Source organism: Prionailurus viverrinus, chromosome E3 (genome assembly GCF_022837055.1).
Source record: "Prionailurus viverrinus isolate Anna chromosome E3, UM_Priviv_1.0, whole genome shotgun sequence".
In the NCBI taxonomy this organism is placed as follows: domain Eukaryota; kingdom Metazoa; phylum Chordata; class Mammalia; order Carnivora; family Felidae; genus Prionailurus; species Prionailurus viverrinus.
The window spans coordinates 1,532,887-1,557,203 of record NC_062576.1 but is presented as its reverse complement, the minus strand read 5'-3'; the positions used below and the strand labels follow the sequence as shown (position 1 = coordinate 1,557,203).

Below are 24,317 nucleotides of genomic sequence, written 5' to 3'. Positions count from 1 at the left end.
CCGTGATCCCGCGTGTCCTTTTCAGACCTCGAGGTGCTGCGCTCCTTCCAGAACCAGATCGCCGCGATCCAGCGGGACGCCGTGTGGTGGCTGCACACTGTCGTCCCGTCCATCAGCAAGCTTGCCCCCAAGGACTACGTGCACTGGTACGGGCCCGGCTCGCTCCGCTGGGACGACGCTCCGGAAAGCCCCGCAGCCCCTTCCCTGGGCTCAGCCAACAGGAGGCAGCTGTCCCATAGGCTCACCTGGGGGTGTCGGGGCTCAGGCGGAGCCTGCCGCCGTGAGGGCAGAGGCGGGGTCCTGTCTGGCCAGCCTCGCTGGAGGGGGGGGGGGGGCGGGGGGGAGCCGCGGGAGGCTCTGGAAGACGCCACGGGAGCATCCGCCTTGAGTGGGCAGCTTCCACACCTGCGGGGGATGTGTCTTTCTGGGGCCTGGCGGGGTCGGGGGAGCTCGCCAGGTCCCCACGGCCCCGACAGCTCGTCTGTCCCCCGCAGCCTGCACAAGGTGCTCTTCACGGAGCAGCCAGAGACCTACTACAAGTGGGACAACTGGCCACCCGAGAGCGACCGCAAGTGAGCATACCTGCTGTGTGTGCGGGTGGGGGGGGGGGGGGGCTGGGGGCGGGGTGGTCGGCCCCAGGAGGACCACACAGGCGGGGCCCCCTCGAACACACCCTGTGCCTCATCTCCTTCTGGATCCCCAGCCCCGGCGTGCTGTCCACTCCCAGGGGGTCAGCCGGCCACACTCCCCGGGTCAGTGTCACGGCCCTATCTCCCCGGGTCCAGGGCCACCCTGCCCTGTGTGTCCCCCATGCCCCAGCTGTGTTCATCACTGGGCCCCTGCTGCCCCGTCGGCTTGCTCGTCCCTACCTCCTGTGCCCTGTGCTCTCCTTGGGCCGCACTTCAATGGGTGGTGGGTGGTGCCCTGGTGTGTTTGTGCCACCGGGGGCGAGGCGCCTTCTCCCATTCTTCCCTGGCGCGGCCGGGCCTCGCCCACAGGGGCCTCCGGAGCGAGGGGACAGGGGAGGGGGTGGCTGCCCTCTTCCCTGTCCAGCCGAGCCTCGGAGCTGGGGCTTTTCCTTCCCGTGGGGCACGTGCAGCCCCCGCCGAGCCCACCCCTGCCTGCTCTGCCCGCAGCTTTTTCCTCCGCCTCTGCTCGGAGGTGCCCATCCTGGAGGACACACTGATGCGGATCCTGGTCATCGGGCTGTCCCGGGACCTCCCGCTCGGGCCCGCGGACGCCATGGAGCTTGCCGACCACCTGGTGAGGCGGGCCGCAGCGTGCAGGCCGACGGTGAGGGTCCCCGCAAAACTCTGTCCGGGCCCCCCCTCGGTGGCGGCCTCCACCGCCCCGCTCGGGCGGGCCTGCCTCCACGGTTGTAGCCAGGCGCCCGCTCCTCCCCGTGGCCCCGGGCTCGCCGGACCCCACCGGTCTCTGGAGTCGGGGATCGGGCAGAAGGTTTGCGCCTTCCGTGGCGACGCACCGCGTGCTACTTCTGGAGCTGCCCTGGGACCTGCACACGTTGTCCGTGTGATGAACCGAGGCCCCGTGCAGGCCGCCACCGCGGTCCCACGAACCCCGCTCGCGAGGCGGGCGCCCCTCGCTGCCGCCGGGCCGGCGTCTGACCCTCGGTGTGGCGGGCAGGCCCACGGTGCCCAGGATGCCCGCGTCAGCCCCCGCCCGCCCTCGGCTTCTGGAGAGCTAGCCCCCGTCTGCGGGCTGTCTGTCCGTGGCCCAAACCCCGTGCCTCGGTGGCGCACCACCACATCCCCCCACCGCCCCCGGCACGCGGACGGGCTCCTGAACCTGTGCGTGGCTCCCGCGTTTCAGATGTGGAGGTGCTGAAGGTGGAGAGGATCCAGCTGATCGACGCGGTCCTGAACCTGTGCACGTACCACCACCCCGAGAACATTCAGCTGCCCCCTGGGTACGGCGCCTCCCCCCAGCCGGGCTCCCGTCCGCCGCCCCCCTGCGCCGGCCCGTCCGGCCTACAGACGCCCGTGAGGCTGCACTGACCCGAGCGGCCCCTACCTCCCTGCCTCCCTGCCCGCGCCTGCACCCCGGGGACGCGTTCCCCTGCTCTGTCCGTGTTGCTCTGTGCTCAGCACGGACGCTCCCGCCCTGTTGGCTGACGCGCCTGCTCTTCCACGTTTTCTCACGTGTCTTCTCGAGGGATCGTCCGCGTGTGCTTCACCCGCTTCGTGTTGCCGACGTGTTGGTTTTAGTAAATTCCCGGGATGGGCCGCCATCGCCACAGGCCGGGCGAAGAACAGCTTTGGCCCCTAAAAGCCCGTACCCGGGAGCCGTCCCTGCCCCACCCCCACGCTGCCTTAGGCAGCCACTGATCTGCCCTCTGTCCCCGTGGCTGTGACTCTGGGGACACGTCACGTAAACAGACGCACACGTCGTGACCTTGTGCGTCCCGCCTCTGTTACCGGGCAGCCCGTTTTCGAGGTTCACCCGCGTCGTGACGCTTAACCTGGGAGGCGCTGCTTCGGGGGGACGCCGCGTCGTGTTCACCACCGTCGGGCGGTGGGCTTGCGGGTGCTCCCTGACCGCCGCGAACGTGCCAGCCACGTTCCTACCCGAGTGTTTGTGCACATGCGTGTTTCCGGTTCTCTTCGTGGGGGCTGGCTTACCTTTCCGGGGAGCTGCCAGGCCTCGCGGATCTCCGTTGCCAGCAGCCGTGCCCGCGGGCTGTGGGCCTGCCGTGTCCTCGCCGAGCTGTCAGCTGGCGCACGGCGGCACCGGGAGGTGGTGTAGATCCACGCTTCCCCGACCACCCGGGGCGCCGAGGGTCTTCGTGCGCTTGTTGGCCGTTTGCACGTCTTCTCCGGAGAGGGGTTGCTCGGGTTCTTTGTCCGTTATTGGGTGTTTGAATTTTTGTTGTTGGGTTTTGGGAGTTCTTTATATATCGTGGACCTAGACCCTGAACAGGTGACCTGCAGGTGGTTTTTCCTGTTCACGCCGTCAGCAGTGTCCTTGGAGACACTAGGAGACAGTGGCTTTTAATTCGGGGAAGGTCTAGCTCGTCTGTTTTTGTTCGGTTTTTTGTACTCTTGTGTCATTTCTTTTTGTTGGTAAGTTTATTTTGAGACAGAGAGTAAGAGACTGTGGGGGGGGGGGGAGCAGAAAGGGAGACAGAGAACCCTGAGTAGGCTCCACACGGTCAGCACGAGCACCCGGAGCGGGGCTCGAACTCACGAACCGTGAGATTGTGACCTGAGCCCAATACAAGAGCCGGAGGCTTAACCGACTGAGCCACCCAGGTGCCCCTTACGTGTCATTCCTCATCCAGGATCGGGAAGATTTGCTCTGTTTTCCGGTTTCAGGTCTTGAATGTAGGCCTTGGATCCTCCGAGTTGGTTTGTGCGTGGACGGAGGCAGGGTCGAACTCTGTTCCGCTGTGGGTGGATGTGCACGCGTGGTGGGCCTGGGGCCTCAGCTCTGTCCCGCACAGGGATGCCCCGATGACGTGGCCCCATGTGTCGCTCTGCCGCCGCGTGGGCTTGGAGCCCTTCCCAGGAAACCGTTGCCCCACCCGGGGTCACAGGCCTTTCCTGTGTGTTCTCCTAAGAACTTCCAGGTTTTAGCTCGTAACGCTCGGGTCTGCGACCGTCCTGAGCTGATGGCAGTGTGGTGTCAGCGACGGGTCCGGCTCCCCGCTCTTTCATGAGGACGGCCAGCGGTCCCGTCGCCGTTTCTCGAAAAGACTGTCCGTTCTCCCGTTGAAGGTTTGGTCGCCCTTGTCGGCGATCGGGTGACCAAGATGTGTGGGCTCTCCCACGCGTTCAGGCGGTCTGTGTGTCTGCCCGTGTCGGTAACACCCTGTCATCGTTCCCGTGGGTTGTGCTGAGGCTTGACATTGGGAAGTGGGACTCTTCTCGCTGTTCTTCCTCAAGACTCGTGGCTGTTCTGGGCCCTCGTATTTCCGTGTGAATTTCCAGGTCAGCTTGTCCGTTGTCAGAGAAGAGCCATCGGGGATTTTGGTGGGTGTTGCTTTGAACGGGTAGATGACGTCGGGGAGCATGGCCACGCTGACAGCGTCTGGTCCACAGACGTGGGACGTCTTTCGTATCTTTCTGTTGCCGATGTTATCGGTCGCACGTGGGATTCGCTTCTTTGTGTCTTGGGGTGCTGGTGCGCCCTGCTTCCCGACCTGATCACCCTCACACGGCAGCCTGCTGTCCATCTCCCCGAGTCGGCTTCTCGGATCTGCTACTTTCTTAACGACGATTGTGCCGTTGCGTCACCTGGAACGTTCTGTCCTGTTACCTGAAAGAACCATAGTTTAGTCGTAAGCGTGTCGTCAGCATGACGTTTCAGTCACAAGGATGACTTCAAGGTTCGTACAGGTGGAGGCCAGGCTTGTTTCTGGCCCTCTGGTGGACACAAGATGAATGCTAACTAACACTGAGCTTTGCCGTCACGACTGCCTTCGTCCCCACGTTGTAGACGGGACGCCAGGACTCGGCGATGCGCGGGACCTGTCCCTGGGCTCGGCCCCGGCGCGGGGCTCCGGGCAGCGTGGTGGTGGTCACGGTGCCCTTCCCGGGGATGCCGGTGTGGCGGGAGGACCAGGCCCGGGGGTTTGCGATCTTTCGTTTCCTCGCTGGTCGGTCAGGAGGTCGTCTCCGGGCCGTTCCACCCTGGGCAGGACCCATTCCCGTCACCCCCTTGCACGGCCGAGAGCGAGCCGTGGGTGTCCTTGCGTTTCAGGTACCAGCCTCCGAACCTGGCCATCTCGACCCTCTACTGGAAGGCGTGGCCCCTCCTGCTGGTTGTCGCGGCCTTCAACCCAGAGAACATCGGTGAGCCTCCCCTCCCTGGCAGGCTCCGGTTGTCCCAGCTGGCTGTTGCTCTTTGTTCCTGTCGGGGTGTCGTGCTGGGTGGGGACCTGCAGCAGAGCCAGGCCGGGACCCAGGCGGGGCAGCGGGGCTGTGGGCTGGCCGCCACCTGGTCTCCTCTTGCTCCCTAGGCCTGGCCGCCTGGGAGGAGTACCCCACGCTGAAGATGCTCATGGAAATGGTGATGACCAAGTAAGTGGGCTCGCGCACCGCTGGGGCCAGGGCCCCGTCTGCGGGACGCTGGGAAGCGGAGCCGATCCCGGAACCCCGACTCGCTCCGAAGCATGTCCTCTGTTGCACGGCCACTCGGGTTTCCTTTTCTTGCGGGCTTGAGTTTCCGAGTCTGGGCCCGCAAGCGTTAGCATCCCCTCCCCGCTGTGGGCTGAGGAGGGAGTAGGATTGAGGTGGGGCCTTGGCGGCCGAGGTTCTCCAGTGACAGCAGCGGGGGCAGGCCAGCTGACGGCTGGTGGCACACCAGGAGCCGGTGGGGGTGTGTGGAGACCAGGCACGCGGTGGGCCAGGTGGTTTAACGGTTGCAGACGTGAACACGGCCTAGGGTCAGCTTGGGTGACCACCGTGTACGCACCGTGGTACGCGGTGACCAGGTGTGTGTGGCCCATTCTGAGGGGTTGTCCTGTGGCCGGTGCAGAGGCCCCAGGGACAGATCTGCCGCGAACGGCCATCACAGGTGGTGGGTCTGAGCTCAGCACGTGTGACAGCAGGCAGCTCGTGTATCTCAGAGAAGCCGCAGGTGCCTGTGGGAGCAGCTGGTCCACCTGCGACGCCCGTGGGCTGGAAACGCCTGCCCGTGGGGAGGGGATCTGGCGCAGGGTGAGCGGGTGTCCAGGATTCTGACACCGTGGGGCCTGATTCTGGAGGTGGCCGGTGTGCTGTCCCGTGGAAGGAGAGCGGGTGGCCGGCGTGGGGGCTCCCTCCCAGAGGCCAGACCTGGCGGCGTTGCCGATGGCCCGGCCAGGCTCTCTGACGCGCTTGGTGGCCGAGGTCGTGCACAGGGCGGGGGCCTCGTGAGCACCCGTGACCTTCTCTGTGCGCTGACTGGTGGCCGCGGGCCTCAGATGGGCAGGGCTCCGGGTTCTTCCTGTCTGGTCCCCAGTAACTACTCCTATCCGCCGTGCACGCTGACGGACGAGGAGACGCGGACGGAAATGATCAATCGGGAGCTGCAGACCTCCCAGCGGGAGAAGCAGGAGATCCTGGCGTTCGAGGGCCATCTGGCAGCCGCGTCCACCAAGCAGACCATCACCGAGAACAGCAGCCTTCTCCTGTCTCAGCTCACCAGCCTGGACCCTCAGTACGTCGCGCCCGGGTCCCCGGGGTGGGGGCGAGGCCGGTGGAGCAGCTCCTGGGCCTCTGCCTGGCGCCGGGCCCTGGAAACACTGAATGCGCTCAGCGGCTGGGGGCGGGGCGGAGGGGCTGTCTGGCCCTCGCGGGGAGGCTGCTGTCGGGCGGGGAGGGAGGCTGCCGCCCTTGCTCCTGGGTGCCGCGCCAGTGGCTCCCTGACACCCTCGCGTCCTCGGGGACCTTCAGGGGACCCCCTCGGAGGCCTCCCCCCCACATCCTGGATCAAGTGAAAGGCCTCAACCAGTCCCTGCGCCTCGGGCACCTGCTGTGTCGGAGCCGAAGCCCGGACTTTCTCCTCAACATCATCCAGAGGCAGGCGAGTTCCCCGCGGCCCTGGGGTGAGGGGTGGGGGTGGGGGAAGGGGGAGGGGGCTGGGACCACGGCTCCGGGCTAAGTGAGGCCAGAGCCGGAAGGGAGCGCCCTGGGACACGGGGGCCACCCGGGGGGACGGGTCCCCTCCGCGTGAGGCAGCTGCCCGCACAACCGCCGGGAACCACGGCCTCAGGAGGGTGGGGGCCGGCGGACGGGCCGCCGGGGGCGCCGCTGAGTGTGTCCGTGGCCCCAGCCAGGCCTCGTCGCAGTCCATGCCCTGGCTGGCCGACCTGGTGCAGTCGAGCGAGGGCTCCCTGGACGTGCTGCCGGTGCAGTGCCTGTGTGAGTTCCTGCTGCACGACGCCGCCGACGACGCCACGTCCGGGGAGGAGGAGGAGGAGGGCGAGAGCAAGGAGCAGAAGGCCAGGAAGCGTCAGGTCGGTGCCCCCAAGCGCCCCCAGGCCCGCCGCGGCCCCGCGCCCGGCCGCGCGGACCCCTGAGCGGCCCCCTCGCCCCCGCAGAGGCAGCAGAAGCAGCGGCAGCTGCTGGGCCGCCTGCAGGACCTACTCCTGGGCCCCAAGGCCGACGAGCAGACCACGTGCGAGGTGCTGGACTACTTCCTGCGGCGCCTCGGCTCTCCCCAGGTGGCCTCCAGGGTGCTGGCCATGAAGGTGCGGCACGGGGAGGGGCCGCTCTGCTCCGCCCCCGCTCCCTGGCGCCCCCGGCCGGAGTCTCGCTCACCTAGGCTGCTGCTTAGCCGGTTTCGCGTCGAAAGGGTGGCGGTGGTGAGGTCGGGAGAGGCAGACCCTGTGTCCCGCTGGCCCGTGATCCCTCCCCGGGCGCTGACGTGAGCTCCCGGGAGAGACTTAGTGACGGAGTAGCGGTCTCGCCGCCTCTTTCGAGGTGTCGCACGACTTTCCAGAGATGCGGCTCCGGCTGCGGCCTTCTCGTCGGTTCAGGCGTCTCTGAGGGGACGCGGCGTCTTTGCCAGCCAGGCCAGTCCCGCCCCCGGGGGCTTTGAGGGAGCGTGTCCGGCCCACGCACGCGTCTGTTCGCAGGGCTTGTCCCTGGTGCTGTCGGAGGGCAGTCTGCGGGACGGGGAGGAGAAGGAGCCCCCGATGGAGGAGGACTCGGGGGACACAGAGACGCTGCAGGGCTACCAGTGGCTGCTCCGGGACCTGCCCAGGCTGCCCCTGTTTGACAGCGTCCGGACCTCCACCGCCCTGGCGCTTCAGCAGGTACGGCTGCCGGGCGGCTGAGGGGCGCCAGTGGCACGAGCGGAAGCGGGGGGCTGCCCCGCGAACGAGCTCATGCGACCACCCCTCCCCCAGGCCATCCACATGGAGACCGACCCGCAGACCATCAGCGCCTACCTGGTCTACCTGTCCCAACACACGCCTGTGGAGGAGCAGGGCCAGCACAGCGACCTGGCCCTGGTGAGGGGGTGGGGCGGGGCCCTGCACCTAGAGGTCGCGGGGGTGGGGGGCGGCACAGCCACCTGGGCCGGGGTGGGGGGTGGGGGGCGCTGCAGGAGCCCAGCCTGCTTCCCAGGGCTCTTCTGCCCAGAGCAGGTGTCAAGGGTGTGAGGGTTCAGGTGTGTTCGCGGCCAGAGCGGCCGTGGTGCTCATCGAGGCCTGGCCGTGTCCCTTTGTCCCCAGGCCGATGATGCCTGGGCTGTGCAGGTGGGGTTTGCCTGCCCACCCCCCCCACAACCACCCCCCAGGGAGCACTTGCTCAGGGAGGGAGGACGAGGAGCCGGGCCAGCCCATCTGTGTTCTTCTGTGTTCTTATTCCCTGCAGGGAGGGTGGTGGCCCAGGGCACGGGTGTTTCCTCCTCCCCTGCCCTTTCTGGCGGGCCTTCTCCTGACCTTTCTGTCCTGTCTGCCCACTCTGGCTCCGACCTCAGGCGGCTCCCGTGGGCCCGGTGCTCTGTGGGATGAATGGGTGCAGGGAGCAAGGGCACAGGCGGGCAGCTAGGGGTCCCTGGAGGTGGGGTTCTCCCCACGTGTGGGTTCGTCGTCGAGGGGCCAGCCTGGGGACCACTCGTGGCCTGTGTGCTGCAGGAAGTTCTTGCTCCCGCCCAGGGCTGGTGTCAGCGTTTCCCCCTCTTTCCCTCCCCCCCACCCCTCCCTGCTCGGAGCAGGAGCAGGAGCAGGAGCAGGGCGGGTGGTGACGTCCGTGACATCTGGGTCGCTGTCCGGGCCGGTGGGCGTCTGCCTCGCTTCTGTCCCACCCTGCTGTTCCCGGCCCTGCCTGGTGGTTTCGTCCCTGTGTGTGCACGCGGGCCCCTCCCTCTGCTGGTCCCGGCGACCCCGGCCCTGGCCGGCACGTGGCTGCGTGGGCTCACGTGGTGCGGCCCCGGCGGGCGGCCTCGCGGTGGGCTGGCGTGGCGGCGACGAGAGCCGGCGGGGCCGGCCCGGGAGGCCCTCTGACTGCCGTGCTCCCCGCCCCCAGGATGTGGCGCGGCTGGTCGTGGAGCGCTCCACCATCATGTCCCACCTGTTCTCCAAGCGCTCCTGCAGCGCCGAGTCGGACGCCGTGCTGGTGGCCCTGCTCTCCATCTTCTCCCGCTACGTGCGGCGCATGCGCAAAAGCAAGGAAGGGGAGGAGGTGTACAGCTGGGTAAGGCTGGCGGCCCCCTCCCCGGGCCCGCCCCCCCCCCCCCCCCACCGCGGCCCCCCACCACCCAGCCAGCCGCCTCCTCTCCTGCAGTCGGAGTCACAGGACCAGGTCTTCCTGCGCTGGACCGGCGGGGAGACGGCCACGATGCACATCCTGGTGGTCCACGCCATGGTCATACTCCTGACGCTGGGGCCGCCCCGCGGTGAGTGGCCGGGGGGGGGGGGGGGGGGGTGGCTCCCGGCCTCCCCGCCTTCTTCCTCGTGCCCCTGAGCCCCAGCCCCGCCGGGCAGGGTCGCGCAGAGGTGGGGGGAAACACTGCGGCCCCCGCGGGGGGCTCTGAGCGGGGGTCCCCACAGGGTGAAGACGGGACCGTCTCGCTGACCCAGAGTTTCGGGGAGAGCGCTCCGGAGCCCCCGCGTGGCGGGAGGTCTCCTGAGCCGCCGAGCGCCTCGGATTAAGAAGCCCGGATCCCTGGCGCGTCCTCACCACCCCGGTCCGTGGCCTCGCGTCATCAGGACGTGATGCCCGTCTGTGTGTCCAGGCCTTCGCGGCCCAGCCAGGGAAGCCCGCGGTTCCTGGAACGGGGAGCGTAAACCCGGGGCTGCCTGTTGAGCAGACGCTCACCGTGCTGGCCGCGTGCTGTGTCCAGGGCCCGGGGACCTTCTCTTCGCGCCTTTCTGGCCAACTGCCGCGGACTGTTCTGCCGCGTCATTGCCTGTGGGCGTGCAGGGCAGGGACGGGGCCCCTTGCTGGGGTCAGTGCCGTGTGGGCTCTGCTGGGAAGGTGGCCCCTGTCAGGAGGGCAGGAGCGTGTGAGCCTTGGGCAGGGAAGGGAGGCTGGCTCTGCGTCAGCCCAGGGGCGTCTGCGGGGCCTGGGGGTGGGAAGGGGCGGGAGCCCAGGGACAGCACTGGCCGAGTCTCACACAGGCCCCTGTGGCAGACAGGCCGGCCTCGTGGTACAGTCCGCGCCCTCAGCTGGAACGGGGTCGCGGAGATCGTGGGGTTAGACCAAGGAGGGGCGGGCACGGCGCGCAGGCCGCCCCTCCCGTCCCTCCGCAGCCTCCGTTCCCACTTGGGGCTCTTCTGGCCCTGGCCTCCTGCCCTGGGGGGGAGGGGTCTCACCGCGGAGCTCGGGGTGGCCCTGCCCAACCGTCACACTGCTCGCCACGTTGTCTCTCCCGAAGCCGGGGACGGCGAGTTCCAGGCGCTGCTGGACATCTGGTTCCCGGAGAAGCAGCCTCTGCCCACGGCCTTCCTGGTGGACACGTCGGAGGAGGCGCTGCTGCTGCCCGACTGGCTCAAGCTGCGCATGATCCGCTCCGAGGTTCCTCGCCTGGTGGACGCAGGTACGGGTGGGCCAGCCGGGCCCCGGGGTCTGTCGCCGGGGTGGCCCGGCCACCTGCCACCTCAGTGAGCCCGGCCCCCCACTGTGGCACACCAGGGAGAGGGACTTGGCCTCCGAGGCTCAGGGCGTTCGCCACTCAGCAGGTGCCCACGGGGCTCCCGGTGTGCCTGGAGCCGTGCTGGGCTTTGGGGCGGGCGCCACGCTGCCCCTGGCCGCCAGCCCCTCACAGTCGGGCAGGCAGGCCAAGGCCTCTCTGGAAGCGGGCGGTGCCAGAGGACAGAGGGAAAGCGGCCCGGGGGTTTCGAGGGGAGCGGGAAGGGCTGGGTCCTCTGCGCTGGCTCTGGAAGGATGCGGTGGGGGCTGGGCGGCCTGCCGGAGGCTGTTTCCAGACGAGGCCAGCGCGGCGTCTGGCAGGGAGCGCCGGGCAGGTGGAGGGCAGCCCGGGAGGCGGTTCCGTGCGTGGCGGGGCGAGTCTGTGACGCGCAGGGAAGGACACGCTGTAAGGAGCCGCAGGGAGCCAGGGATGGTTCTAGAGGGCTCAGGGGTGGGGGGAGGGGGGCGCAGGGCCGGCACAGTGCCCCCCCCCCCCCCCCGGGTTGTGAGCTGCGGAAGCCGGTGGTAAGCCTCGTGGGGAGAGGCTGGGGCTTCAGGAAGGACCCCGCGGGCCGGGGTGCCGAGCAGGAGGGGCACCGAGCGAGCGTCCCTCTCAGCCTTGCAGGACCTGGAGCCCCAGCAGCTGCTGCTGTTCGTGCAGTCCTTCGGCATCCCTGTGTCCAGCATGAGCAAGCTGCTCCAGTACCTGGACCAGGCGGTGGCCCACGACCCCCAGACGCTGGAGCAGAACATCATGGACAAGAGTGAGAGCCAGGGACCCCCCCCACCCCCCACCCCCGACCATGTGCGGCATACCCCGGTGAGCGTTAGGGGGCAGGGCGGCACTCCCGGCAGGAGGTCCGGCCTGGAGCCCAGCCGCCCTGTCCCAGTATCGCCTGGGTGTCAGCGCCTGCCGGGGTTGGAGGCGGGAGACGCTGCGGGGTGCACTCGGCCCCAGCAGGCCCTTCGTGAAACGTCCCGCGGCTCAGCTCCGGAAACCTCCGGGAAGCTCGGGCCTCGGGAAGCCGGGGCGTTGGGCGGGGGGAGGCGCTTGCTCCCGCGGGCGCGGGGACATAACCTGGCTGCTGGCTCCCAGATTACATGGCTCACCTGGTGGAGGTTCAGCACGAGAGAGGAGCGTCCGGAGGCCAGACCTTCCATTCCCTGCTCACGGCCTCCCTGCCTCCCCGACGAGGTACTGCCCGACCCCGACCCACACCTCAGCACGCGGACCCGGGGCACGCTCGTCCCGGGCGGGTATCTGACATCCCACCTGAAGGCCCTGCTCCTCCCGGGCCTCCGCCGGCCTGAGTGCAGCGGGGGGCTTGGGGGGCGAGGGCCCCTCTGCGGGGCCTGCTCTCGGGTGCCGGGCCCGCGCTGGACGCCAGCTGGGAAGAGTCACCCGCTGAAGCCCGTTCCCCTTTCCGCACAGACAGCGCCGAAGCGCCGAAACCCAAAAGCAGCCCGGAGCAGCCTTCGGGCCAGGGGCGGACCCGGGCTGTGACCCAGGTGCGGGTGCTCGGCCCCGAGGACGACTTGGCCAGCACAGTCCTGCAGGTACCACCACCGCCTGGGACGGCCTCTCCAGAAGCGGGGCACCCCGGGCTGCCCGGTCCTTCCTCCCGCCCGGAGAAAGGGCCGCCACCCCAGAGCCCACATCCAGATGGGGAGGGCTCCCCGGAGCCAGCCGCCCGGGTCAGAACCGCGCCTCCCTCCCCGGCGCTAGACGACCCTGGCCCGGCCGCTTGGCTTCCCGGCTGGAACGGAGCTGGAAAACCCACCTCAGGTGGGTTGCCTGGCGTGTTTCACTTGAGACCGGCTCCGGGGGCCCGAGCGCTGAGGGCCGCCTTGCCGTGCTGCGCGTGGGCATCGCTCGTGCTGTGCGATTTCGCCCGCCGGAGCGGACGCCTGTCCAGGGTCGTGCACCGTCGTCCGCGCTCGGAACGGTCCTGGGAGCGCTCGCTCCCTGGCCGCCGCCGCCGTGCTTCCTGCCCCTAGGGCTTTCCCCGTTGCAGACACGTGTGTGCACGGCGAGCCCCGCAAGCCCGGGGCCTCCGTGCCACGTTCTCGCCTCCCCAAATGGTGACGTTCCTGCGGAAGGCTTGCGTCTTCCTGCACGAGCAGGCACACGCTCTCTCTCTCTCTCTCTCTCTCTCTCTCTCTCTCTCTCGCCGGCTGCTTCCGCTCTCCCCCACCGGCCTGCCCTGACGCCCCCCCCACTTCCCTCTGCTCCAGATCTTCCCGCTGAGCCCGGGCCCGCGGTGGCAGAGCTCCAGCGCCCGCCCCGTCGCCCTCGCGCTGCAGCAGGCCCTGGGCCAGGAGCTGGCACAACTCCGCCAGGGGAGCCCCGAGCTGTCCGGCGTCACGGTGCACCTCCTGCAGGCCGTCGCCACCCTGCTCGGCTCCCCGCACGGCGGGGCCCTGGTGATGTCCATGCACCGGAACCACTTCCTCGCCTGCCCTCTGCTGCGCCAGATCTCCCAGTACCAGGTGGGCGCGTGTGCGGCAGAGGCCTGGCCCGCGGGGAGTCCCGCGCGAGGGTTGCTGCGCGCGTTCCGGGGCCCGGGGCCTCGGCCTTGAGTCCACCCTGAGTCCCGGGCCTTCCGCAGAGCTGGCCCCGGCCCTGCCCACCAGCTGCCCTCACGCCGTCCCTGTGCGGGCCTTCGTCCTCGGCTTCCCAGGGCAGGGAGGGAGCTGGCGGCTGCAGAGCCGGGCGTAGAGCCCCACCTCTGTTCGGGGAGGCGCCCCAGTAAGCCGGGGGCGGGGGTTCCCGGTCCGCGTCTGTCACCCCGACTCGGTGACCCTGCCGAACTTGCTCATCTGCCCGCGTCCATGCGTGCTGTCACTCGTGTGTGCGCCCGTGGGGCGTTTCCTCTTCCTCCCCAAGCCGCAGCCGGGCCGGTTGCAGACGGGAGAATGGCTCGCCGGCTGTGCGGTTTGGAAGGGTCAGAGGTCCCGGCTCTGAGCTGCGGGTCCCCCCCCACAGCGCTGTGTGCCGCAGGACACTGGCTTCTCGTCGCTCTTCCTCAAAGTGCTCGTGCAGATGCTGCAGTGGCTGGACGGCCCCGCCGGGGAGGGCGGACCCCTGCAGGCCCAGCTCAAGCTGTTCGCCGCCCAGTACTCGGCACGCCGCAGGATCAGCGATGGTGAGGGCCTCGGGCTTGCTGCCCCTCCCCCGGGGGCAGTGGGGAGGTCCCAGTCCGTTTGGGGGTGTCAGCCGTTGGGCTGTGTGGGCCCTGCGTGGGCGTCAGCGTGGACGTGGCCCAGGGATTGGAAAACTGGGGCTGTGGGGAACAAAGCGGGAGCCTTAGCGGGAAGTCGGCGGGGGGGTGGGCCGGGGAGGCGGGCAGGCTGGGGAGCGGGGACGGGGGCCTGCGCCACACCCCGGGTCACACGCACGCCTCCCTGCAGCACGGAGTGGGCTCCTGCGCCTCGCCGAGGCCTTGGCGTTCCGCGGGGACTCGGAGGTGGTCAACTCTACTGTCCGGGCCGTGGTCGCCACCCTCAGGTCGGGGGAGAAGTGTGGCGTGGAGCCCGAGCTCGTCGGCAAAGGTAACTCGGGGCCGGGCACTGTGAGAACCCCCAGCCTGGCTGCCGAGCCCAGAGGTCCCTCTCCTAGGTGCCCCCAAAATGGGGCCTGTGGCCAGGAACGGCGGTCCGCCGGAAGGCTCCTCCCCTGGCCGAAGAGCCCTGGCCTGTCTGTCCCAGAGTCAGGTGGCCCGGGGCCCGCCCGTGCCCGTCCCTGGAGCTGGAGTGACGTGGAACACGCTCTTTTCCCCGCAGTCCTCCGGGGCCTGATTGAGGCGGGGTCGCCCCACCTGGAGGAGCTGCTGGCTGCTCTCTTTGCCACTGCGTCCCCGACCTGGAGGCCCGTGGCCGTGCTGAGCTCCCTGCTGCTGCAGGAGAAGGAGCCCCCGGCCCCGGGGGAGCCCGAGGCCGACAGCTGCAGGTGGGCCGGCAGGGCTGGGGGGCTGCTGTGGCCTGCCCGCGCCACCCCCCACCTCTCCCCACGTCCACCCACCCCCGCCCCAGGCCAGCCGTTTCTGACCCGGCCCTGCATTCCCTTCAGCCCGGAGACCGTGCAGCTGGGACCCTGCTCCGGGCTCCTGGTTGACTGGCTGGAGCTGCTGGACCCTGAGGTGATCAGCAGTTGTCCCGACCTACAGCAGAGGCTGCTCTTCTCCCGGAGCAAGGTGGGCTGCGCACGGACCCGGCTTTCCCTCGGTCCCAGCGGAAGCCCAGGCCTGACCTTCGTCGGCCCCGGGGGGGCGGGGGGGGGGGGGGTTGCCCCGTCCCCTGTGAGCAGTGACTGCAGCGGTCAGGTCGGGTTGCTGGGGCGGGCGGCCCAGAGTGGGACCGGCAGTGCGTGGCCCAGGGCCTCGTGCAGGGACGGGAGGCACCGCTGGCGAGCCTCATGGAGAGCAGAGCCCAGCTCCCCGCCCGGGATGGGTCCCCAAGGAGGCTGTGGGGCCTTGCGGGGGGGGGCGGGGAGTCTCAGCGGTGATCACCCTCTTCCGTCCCCGAGCCTCCCGAGGTGCTCCTGCGGCCCGTGGCGGTCTTTGGACCAGCTTCTGAGGTTCTGGAGCAGGAGATGGGGATCTGGGCTTTGTCGTTCTGTTTGCGCTCACTGTCCCCAAGAAGCCGGTCCGGGCCAGCACACGTTCTGGCTGTGGCGACTCCGGCTGGACCCCACGTGGCCGGGACTGCCTCCCAGGCGGGGGCTCCGGGTCTCGCTGGGAACGGCCTCCTCCCTCTGCTTCCCGGTGGCTCGAGTGGGGCGTCGTCTGCTGACCCTACTCGGCAGAGGACGGCTGGCCGGTCAGCCCAGGTGTCCTTCCTCCGCAGGGCAAAGGTCATCCGGGCCCCCAGGTGCCATCTTTCCGACCCTACCTGCTCGCCCTCCTCACTCACCAGTCCAGCTGGTCCACGTTGCACCAGTGTATCCGCATCCTGCTGGGCAAAAACCGGGAGCAGAGGTGTGTGTGCCCTCCCCCCCCCGCCCTTCCCTGAGGGCCAGGCAGCGTGGGGGCGGCATTGAGGGGCCTCTGGACATCTGATCCTGTGCTCCCCACCGCGCCTGGCTTCTTTGGGTGCCTGGGGCTCTTACCCGGAAGGGGGCCCTGCGGTGGGTCTCACCACCCTGGGGATACAGACACCCTCCCCCCGCCGTCCAAGTTTCCCCGCCCCGGGCGTCCACCGGGGCAGACGGTCAACAGACAGAACGTCCTCTCCTCGGAGGGTGTCCGTGGCTGCCGTCCACGCCACGTGCAAGGGGTTCCAGGTGCCGGGGGTGGGCAGGCCGTTCGTTTTGCTGGTGTGAGATGCGGGGAGGTCAGGTGAGGCGGGGTGGCCCTTACCTAGAGAGCTCATCGGGAAAGACGTCCGTGGTGCACACTTTCCACCGCCGGTCACGTCCTGCCCTTCGTTCTCTCGTCGCGACGGTGGTTTGCATTCTGCGCCTGGAAACCGAGCCAGAGCTGCTGCGCCCTTGCAGGTTCGACCCTTCGGCGTCGCTGGACTTCCTGTGGGCCTGCATCCACGTGCCGCGGATCTGGCAGGGAAGGGACCAGCGCACCCCTCAGGCAGGTGTCGGGTGGGGCGAGGCCCGCGCCAGCGCCTCCGCTCCGGCCTGGCGCTGACGGGCGGTCGCCGGTTGCAGAAGCGGCGGGAGGAGCTGGCGCTGCGGGTCCGGGCGCCGGAACTCGTCGGCCTGGCGGAGCTGATCCTGGCGGAGGCGGAGGCCAGAAGCCAGGACGGGGACGCCGCCGCCTGCAGTCTGCTCCAGGCCCGGCTGCCCCTGTTGCTCCGCTGCTGTCGCGGGGACGACGCGAGCATCAGGACGGTGACGGCGCACCTGACGGGCTGCATCCAGCAGTGGGGCGACAGGTGAGCGGGCCCCCCTCCCCGGCCGCGGGCCCCGAGGCTGCCGCCCGCGGAGCCCCGTGCGCCCAGCAGCCGCGCCTCGGTCTCTTACAGCGTGCCGGGCAGGCGCTGCCGGGACCTGCTGGTGCAGCTGTACCTGCAGTGGCCGGAGCTGCGGGCGCCCGTGCCGGAGGCCCTGCTGCACAGTGGAGGCGCCACGGGCAGCAGCACCTGCAAGGTGAGCGGGGCGGGGGCGGGGGGCGGGGGCGAGCCCCGGCGGCGGTGAGTGCTGAAAGCCTGCCTCGAGTGGGACGCTCCTTCGGGCCCCCGAGACCCTCCCCGGTGAGCGCCCGGGCCTTTGCGCTCCCCGGAGCCTCTGTCCGTGGAGCGGTGACGCACGCTGCTCGTGGGCCACCTTGCACTCCGCGTGGTCCCGAGAAGCGGGTGTGCTTGGCGTGCGCGGATGGCTCGCTCCTTCCTGGGCCGTGGGGTCGTCCGCCGCGTGGCCGGACCCGCCTGCTCATGCCCCCCGCCCACCGTGGGCCCCGGGACCGTCACGCGGCACGGCCCGTGTGCGGTGCTCACCTCCGCTGCCTTGGGCAGATACACGGCGGGGGCCCAGGCATCCGGCAGGCCTCCCGCCCCTGCCTCCATGGCGGGATCTGTCACCTTCCGTGTTTTCAGCACGACGTAGGGAAATTGGTTCCCTCTAACCCCGTTTCGTTCGCTTTTTTGTCCGTGTCACTTTGCAGAGTTGAGATCGTGTTTTACGCACCGTGTTGCTTTTTTATCTCAATGTACCACTTTGGCGTTTAGCCGAGGGTGTCTGTTTTACGTGGAGGGTGACTGAATTCTGTGTGCGAGGCTGTCTGGAAGCTTTGGCTCCGGCCTGTTTGACGTGGCCCCAGAAAGCACAGGGGGACAGCTTTCCTGGGTCCGCTGCATGGCCGGGGCCAGGTGTGGGCCTTCTGCGGGTGGCCCCTGACCCTCACCCCGCCATCCCCTCAGCTGGACGGCCTCATCCACCGCGTCATCACCCTCCTGGCAGACACCAGCGACTCAAGGTCGTCAGAGAACAGGGTGGCCGACGCTAACATGGCCTGCCGGAAGCTGGCCGTGGCCCACCCCATCCTGCTGCTCAGGTGTGGGCGCCCGGCTGCGCTCTGGGGGCCCCGGCAGGGCGTCTGGTGGCTCCTCGCGTCCTGCCTGCGCTCGGGTGGTTTAAGAGCGGGCTCTGCATCTGGAAGCTGCCGGCCCTCGTGGCCCAGTGGCGGCCGTTGGCTTCTTCCTGGCTGAGCCGAGTTTGAGCTGGGAGGGCCCGGGCACAGCCCCAGAGGCCGGGTCAGGACACACAGCACCTCGTAGACCTGGAACCCGGTGGGATGGTCAGGGTGGCCAGTTCGGCCCCTCAGGGCGTGCCCCGGAGCTTGTTAGGGGTGGGCCCGGACGGGCGGGTTTTGGCCACCCACCACCCACGAGCACCCTTCGTCGCCCCCAGGCACCTGCCCATGATCGCCGCGCTCCTGCACGGCCGCACCCACCTCAACTTCCAGGAGTTCCGGCAGCAGAACCACCTGACCTTCTTCCTGCACGTGCTGGGGGTCCTGGAGCTGCTGCAGCCGCAGGTGTTCCAGAGCGAGCACCAGGGGGCGCTGTGGGACTGTCTGCGTTCCTTCGTCCGCCTGCTTCTGGTGGGTCTGCCGCCAGCTTGGGCCTCCTGCCTTTCACCGCTGGTGGTGGGGCTCCCCCCAGGCCGGGAGGCGCCCCCGGGCCAGGCCCGTGTGCCCTTGTTCCTCCTCTGCCCACTGGCACCCCCACGGCTCCCACCACCCTCCGCCCGCTTCTGCCCTCACAGCCTGGCCAGGCCTGACCTGCCTCCGTCCCCTTCGGCCTGAGGCTGTCGGGTGAGGGCTCCTGGGGCCTGTGGGAGGGCAGGGCTGGCCCGCGTCACCGCAGCAAGGGCAGGGCCAGGCCCCCTACCCGGTGGTTTCTGCCCCCCACCCTGGGCACCAGCTCCCTGCTTCTCGTGCGCCTGGGGACACAGCTCGTGTTCTGCAGCCGGGGCTCAGCACAGCCCTCTCTGCGGCCTTCCTGCCTTCCTGGGGTCTGTCGTCCATCTGCTTTCACGCTCCAGCTAGACGTCTGCCTGTCCACGCTGGCAGTTCACGAACGGCAAGGCCGTTTTGGAGACTTGAGCGTGGCGGCCAGCAGACGGTGGCGTTGCTGGCGTCTGGGGGTCCGTCCTGAGGCCTCCAGGGCAGGTGTGGCGGGCAGGGTGGGGGCGCCGCAGCTGTGAGCACCCGGCTTCCGCTTTGCAGAGCTACAGAAAGTCGTCCCGCCACCTGGCGCCCTTCATCCACAAGTTCGTGCACTTCACCCACAAGTACGTGACCTGCAACGCCCCGGCGGCCGTGTCCTTCCTGCAGAAACACGCGGACGCGCTGCAGTGAGTGTGTGTGTGTGTGTGTGTGTGTGTCCGGCCTGCACGGGCTCCGGCAGGCGTGGGTCCAGCCCAGCCGGAGGGAAGGCTGTGGGAGGGCAGTCAGTGCTCGGGTCGGGGGAGGGGGGACGGGGGGGTCCCCGAGGCAGGGTGGTGGCTGGGAACGGACGCTGTTTGAGGGTTGGAGCCCGGTGTGGGGACGGGTGGGGGCTCCGGCCGAGTCCCACTTCTGTTCTGAACCCGCTCCCGGAAGCTCCTTGCCTCCTCCCACACCCGCCCATCCCGCCCCTGTGGCGTCTTCCTCACGGAGAACCTGTGTCCTCCCCAGCGACCTGTCCTTCGACAGCAGCGATCTGGTGACTCTCAAGTCCCTCCTCGCAGGGCTGAGCCTGCCCAGTAGGGACGGCAGAGCCGACCGGGGCCTGGACGAGGAGGGCGAGGGTGAGTGGGCCCCGCAGGGGCGCTGCCGGGAAGGGGCTGGGGCTGCGGGGCGTACAGGGGCAGCTGTGAGGGAGCGGGCGGGCCCCGTGCCCCAGGCGGAGTCTGTCGCTGGGCTCTGAGCCCTCGTGCTGCCCCCAGTTTCGCCGAATCATTTGGTGGAGTTTGTAGAAACGTCTGCCGTGGGGCCCGCGCGTGCCTTTATTGGGCGCCCGCTGGGTGCCAGGGCTGCGGCGGGGCGGGTCGCCACTCCAGCCTCGAGGTCACGCTCAGGCAGGTGCAGAGAAAACCCGCACTGGGTGTGGCAGGTGGCAGGTTCGGGCCGGAAAGTGCCATCTCCCGGGCAGCTCCCAGCGGGCTCGCCGACCCCCCGTTGAGTGGGTGCCCGCTGTGTCCCAGGCAGCGTGCTCACCCCGGGGCAGCGGCTGCAGCCTCCACCCTCCCGTGGGATTCCGCGGGTGCTTGGCAGGGATGGCCCCGCTTACGCGCAGGGTCCGGAGCCATGGCGATGAGCGCCGGCAGGCCTCGCCTCCGGGCGGGTGGGTGCTCCCGGCCCGGGTGGCTCTGTTTCCGGCCTGAAGGCACCGACTTCCCGGCTTCCAGATGAGAGCTCGGCCGGCTCCCTGCCCCTGGTCAGCGTGTCGCTCTCCACCCCTCTGACCGCAGCGGAGATGGCCCCCTACATGAAGAGGCTCTCCCGGGGCCAGGCCGTGGAGGGTGAGTTTGGGAGCCTGGCTCCTGCAGACCGGGGCGGCCCTGTGGCGGGTGGGGGCACCCGTCGTGGCCCCGTGGTGCCCTGGGTCTGACGGGACACCTGGCCCTCCAGAGGCGTGGGGTCCTTGCCGAGGGGGGAGCCGGGCTCTTTCCTCAGGGGCTTGAGGTGGGGACGGGCCGCCCTGCCGGCAGCCTCACAGACTGCGGATGTGGTGGAGAGCGGGGACCCCAGAGCCGAGCGGCACCCGCGGAGGGCAGGCCTGAAGGGCCGGCGGGGAGCAGAGGGGCTGGGTGGCCGCAACGGCTCGGGCTCCCGGGCACGCTGTGGGGCGGGTGCGTGTCTGGGCATCAGCCGACTGGAGCAGAGCGGGGTGTGAGGGGCTGGCCGCCACCTGGCAGCAGGAGTGTCTTGGGATGGCCGGCGATGGGCAGTGGGGACGGCGGTCCCAGTGGAGATCCCTGGCCTCCTCCCTCTGCCGGACAAGGGTCGGGGGTGGCGGGGTCGCGGTACTTCTGGATGCTTCCTTGTCAACGGTGCCTACAGCGTGGGGTCGTTGGCCTGATGGAACTGGGCGCCAGGTGCTCTTCACCCCGAGGCGCTGGGGGCCTCCCAAGCTCACCAGGCACCAAGGGTGGTGTGGAAGGTTCCAGAGGGCACTGGTGCTAGCGTTCTGATAGGCTGCACCGCGTCTGGAACACCACAGCTCTCTCTGTTGGAACCTGTGCAGAGACCAGACCGGGGACCGGCCAGGGTCCTGGTGGTGTCCTTGCTCGGCCCCTGCCTGGCAGGCGGGATGGGGGACGGTGCGGGCTGGGGCTCCTGCCTCTGGGCTGCGTGGGCACACAGAGGTCCCCGCCCGGGTCCAGCAGCCGAGGCCTGGCCCTCACGTGCTCCCTCTGCCCACTTAGATCTGTTGGAAGTTCTGAGCGACATAGATGAGATGTCTCGGCGGAGACCGGAGATTCTGGGCTTTTTCTCGGTGAGGGAGCTGAGGGCCCGGTCAGCCTTCTGTCAGAAGCGGGTCACCGCGGGGATGGGGGCAGCCCAGGTGTGAGCCTGGCCCTGCCCCAGGTGCTCCCAGGGAGCGGGGAGCCCAGCCTCGCTCTGGGAACCTATGGTCGGCCGGCCGACGCCTCCCACCTCGTGTTACGAGGCCGTGGGGGTGGGGGCTGGGGGAGCAGGGTCCCCTGCCGACCCTCGCTGCTGTCGCTGTCCTGAGGCCGATGGCCGAGAGCCTGGGGACTGGCAGTCTGAGCTCCCGTCACGCCCCCACCCCTGCAGACCAGTCTACAGCGGCTGATGAGTTCTGCCGAGGAGCCGTGTCGCCACCTGGCCTTCGGCCTGGCCCTGCGCTCCATCCAGAACAACCCCAGGTGAGCCCCGGGCCTGCCCTGACCCTGCTGGTCGAGGGAGCCCCGGACCAGACTCTCGGGGGTCAGTTAACCCCTCCGGGGCCTGGCCGCGGGCTCCAGGGTGGTCTTGGGCGCAGGGGGGAGGCGTCTGTCTGAGCGCGTGTCTTTGCAGCATCGCGGCGGACTTCTTGCCCACGTTCATGTACTGCCTGGGCAGCCGGGACTTTGAGGTGGTGCAGACGGCCCTCAGGAACCTGCCAGAATACACCCTCCTCTGCCAGGGTGAGTCCCAACCCGGCCCACGGGGAAGCGGGCGCCCTGCTTCCCACAGTCCGCTGCCCGTCGGGACCCTGACGTCCGTCCCGTGTCGCCCACAGAGCACGCGGCCGTGTTGCTGCACCGGGCCTTCCTGGTGGGCATGTATGGTCAGATGGACACCAGCGTCCAGATCTCCGAGGCCCTGAGGATCCTGAACATGGAGGCGGTGATGTGAGCCCGCGCGGGGGCCCGTCTGCTGGCCGCCCGGTGGTTCCGGGTCAGGGAGGGCGCCGAGCCAGCACCGGGCCCGGCAGGGGCAGCGTCCAGGGCCCGCGGCCCCGCGCAGGAGGATGCCGCCGCCCCGGCAAGCCTCGGAGAGGGGCTGGATTTAAATAAAACGTTGTGAATTACCTGAGTGTCGGCTGCCTGGTGCTCGCCTCCCTTGAGACGCCTGCGGGTTGAGCGGGGCGGGGAGGGGGAGCCCGCCCGCCACAGCCCCTGCTCCCTGCTGTCCTGCTCCACCTGTCCGGCCCTGAGCACTTCTGTCGGGTAGGAGCCCCTGGGCCGAGGCTGGTCCCCTCGCTCCCCAGAGGGGCCACAGGCCCAGGACCCTTGGCTGAGGGCACCAGGGCTGGAAGCCGGTGCCGGCCGAGCCACCCAGAGCGTCCCCACCCGCGAGTGCTCCCCCAGGGAGCTGCGGGTGCTAGGCTGGGCGCCCTGCCCGAGAATGTGGCCCCAGGGGCCCTGAGGGGCAGGGACAGCGCCCCATAAAGTCGGCCCCACCCCCTTCATGCTTATCAGCAGCACAGATACCACCCCGCCTTACCCCTACCCACTCCGGCACCCCACCCCTCCTCACCCCCTAGCAGGCGCCCCTGCCCGCTTGTGCTCCACTGGGGCCACCAGGGGGCGCCGTGGCCAACAAACTGACCCCAAAGGTGCTGGGCTGGGTCAAGGAGGCGGGAGGCAGACGTCCAGGCTGAACTTCCGCCCCTGGAGGGAGACTAGCCCTGGGGAGTGTGAGAGTCACCTCCTTGCCCCGGAAGCCCCTGTGCCCCAGCCTGGCCTCACTTCACCCAGCGGACAGCGGCAGTGCCTCTCCCGGTGTGGAGAAGGCTGGCGTCCCGCCCCTTCCCGGAACCCTTGCTCCCAGCACCCAGCCTCCCTGGTCCCAAGCTCCCGGAAGTTAGCATCCCAGCCCCCACCCAGTGCAGCCCTGAGACCCCAGAAGGGCGGCCTCCGAGGCGGCACCCCTCCCCCAACCCCGACTGGAGAGGGCACCCATTCAGGCTGCTGGGACCCTCATGGCCAGAAAGCCCCATCAACAGCATGTGACCCGGAGCCCCCGCAGGAGGGTGGGACTCTCCCCCATCAGAACCGCGGCACCAGGGTGTGTGAGGGATCCCAGGAGGCAGAGGAGGCTCTCGGGGGCAGTCTCTGGGCCCCCTCCCTGCCCAGTCTCACCAACCTCAGGGCCTAAGGTCAAGGCCCCCGAGGGAGATCAGGTCCGGGCACAGCCTGGGCCCCTGTCCGCCTGGGCTGCCTCCCCTCCTGGTTCTCTCAATGGAACAGCAGTGTCGGCAGGTTCTGAAACCTCCCGGTGGAGAAGCGCAGGAGGCAGGGGCTCCAGCAGCCACGAGATCCCGCCCTTGTCCCCCAGCGTGGCAAAGACCAAGGGTCCCCGCGAGGGAGCGGGCGGGCAGGCCGGGCGTGTGCAGTGGCCATGGAGGTGGGGCTGCAGGGGGCCTGGGCACGCGTGCGGGGCCTGTAGGGGACAGCGGGCTTCGAATCAGGTGTGCAGTTTCCGCCATCACACGGAAGGTGCTGCTGAGATGCTGGCTGTTACCTTCGGCACCGGTCTCCCCTCACCCGCCAGGAAACTGAGGCACTGGGGTGGGCGACGGGCCAGGTCTCTGGTGGGGCCCCGGCTGGGCTGAGGGAGTGCTGGGGGCTCAAGGGCAGAGTCGGTGCCCCTGACCCTGGCCACACCGCCCGTGGAGCCCCTGGAGTGTGGAGGCGGACGGAGGCCAGGCCTGCGCCCCGGTGCGGGGGTTGCGGTGTCCCCCAGCCCACGGCTGTGCGGGGCAAGTGCTCGAGGGAGTGGAGGTGTGGGGGCCGGGTCACCTGCCTGCTGGGCCCCACCCCCAAGCTCCAGGCCCGAGTGGGCGGGGCTTTGTCAGCACAGGCTTAGTGAGACCCCTGAGCTCAGCCCAGGTAGGACCTCCGGGTCCTGTGCCCCCTACCCCGGGTCAGCACCGCTGGGCTCGGGGCCTGCTTGCCGCCTGTCCCTCCATGATGGCAGGGCTGTGGCAAAGGCCCACGGGCCGCCTGTGTGCTCCTCCCCAGCCCGCAAACCCGGGCTCCCCGCGGGGGTCCCCTCGCACGCGCTCAGTAACCAGAGGCCCGCCGAAGGCTGGACTGGGTTTGGGGAAGGGGATCCTTGGGTGTCAGGGAGGTGGCGGGGGGGACAGTCCTGGGCCTCTCTGGGCCTCAGTTTGTCTCTAGCTGACGGGCTGCAGAAACCCAGCAAGAAAATGGAGGCTACCTGAGCGGAGGTGTCCCACGTGAAACACGTGGTGGCGGGCACAGGCGACAGGGCACCTGCTCCCCGATGAGGGGATCCTCCCGGCGTCCCTGTGACTGCTGGCCAGCGTCCAGGGGGCTGGTACCAG

The 24,317-nt window shown here is 69.5% G+C and overlaps 1 protein-coding gene across 1 annotated transcript in view; it reads left to right on the top strand.

Annotated features, from left to right (window-relative positions):
- Positions 1-22,055, top strand: part of INTS1 (integrator complex subunit 1) — a 29,705-nt gene extending 7,650 nt beyond the window's left edge. The window contains 37 exon segments of the mRNA XM_047839240.1: positions 26-146; positions 495-572; positions 1,137-1,276; positions 1,279-1,293; positions 1,831-1,927; positions 4,720-4,811; positions 4,979-5,039; positions 5,962-6,159; positions 6,396-6,525; positions 6,779-6,958; positions 7,043-7,192; positions 7,580-7,759; positions 7,853-7,957; positions 8,976-9,143; positions 9,234-9,345; positions 10,327-10,488; positions 11,198-11,344; positions 11,677-11,775; positions 12,013-12,137; positions 12,816-13,070; positions 13,567-13,726; positions 13,992-14,132; positions 14,364-14,529; positions 14,650-14,773; positions 15,426-15,556; positions 16,075-16,162; positions 16,240-16,466; positions 16,557-16,680; positions 17,451-17,584; positions 17,941-18,133; positions 18,761-18,888; positions 19,211-19,323; positions 19,924-20,037; positions 20,944-21,014; positions 21,317-21,408; positions 21,560-21,669; positions 21,765-22,055. Of these exon segments, the coding sequence (XP_047695196.1) occupies positions 26-146; positions 495-572; positions 1,137-1,276; positions 1,279-1,293; positions 1,831-1,927; positions 4,720-4,811; positions 4,979-5,039; positions 5,962-6,159; positions 6,396-6,525; positions 6,779-6,958; positions 7,043-7,192; positions 7,580-7,759; positions 7,853-7,957; positions 8,976-9,143; positions 9,234-9,345; positions 10,327-10,488; positions 11,198-11,344; positions 11,677-11,775; positions 12,013-12,137; positions 12,816-13,070; positions 13,567-13,726; positions 13,992-14,132; positions 14,364-14,529; positions 14,650-14,773; positions 15,426-15,556; positions 16,075-16,162; positions 16,240-16,466; positions 16,557-16,680; positions 17,451-17,584; positions 17,941-18,133; positions 18,761-18,888; positions 19,211-19,323; positions 19,924-20,037; positions 20,944-21,014; positions 21,317-21,408; positions 21,560-21,669; positions 21,765-21,880 (4,847 nt within the window). The 3' untranslated portion in view covers positions 21,881-22,055.
- The last annotated feature ends 2,262 nt before the right edge of the window (positions 22,056-24,317 follow it).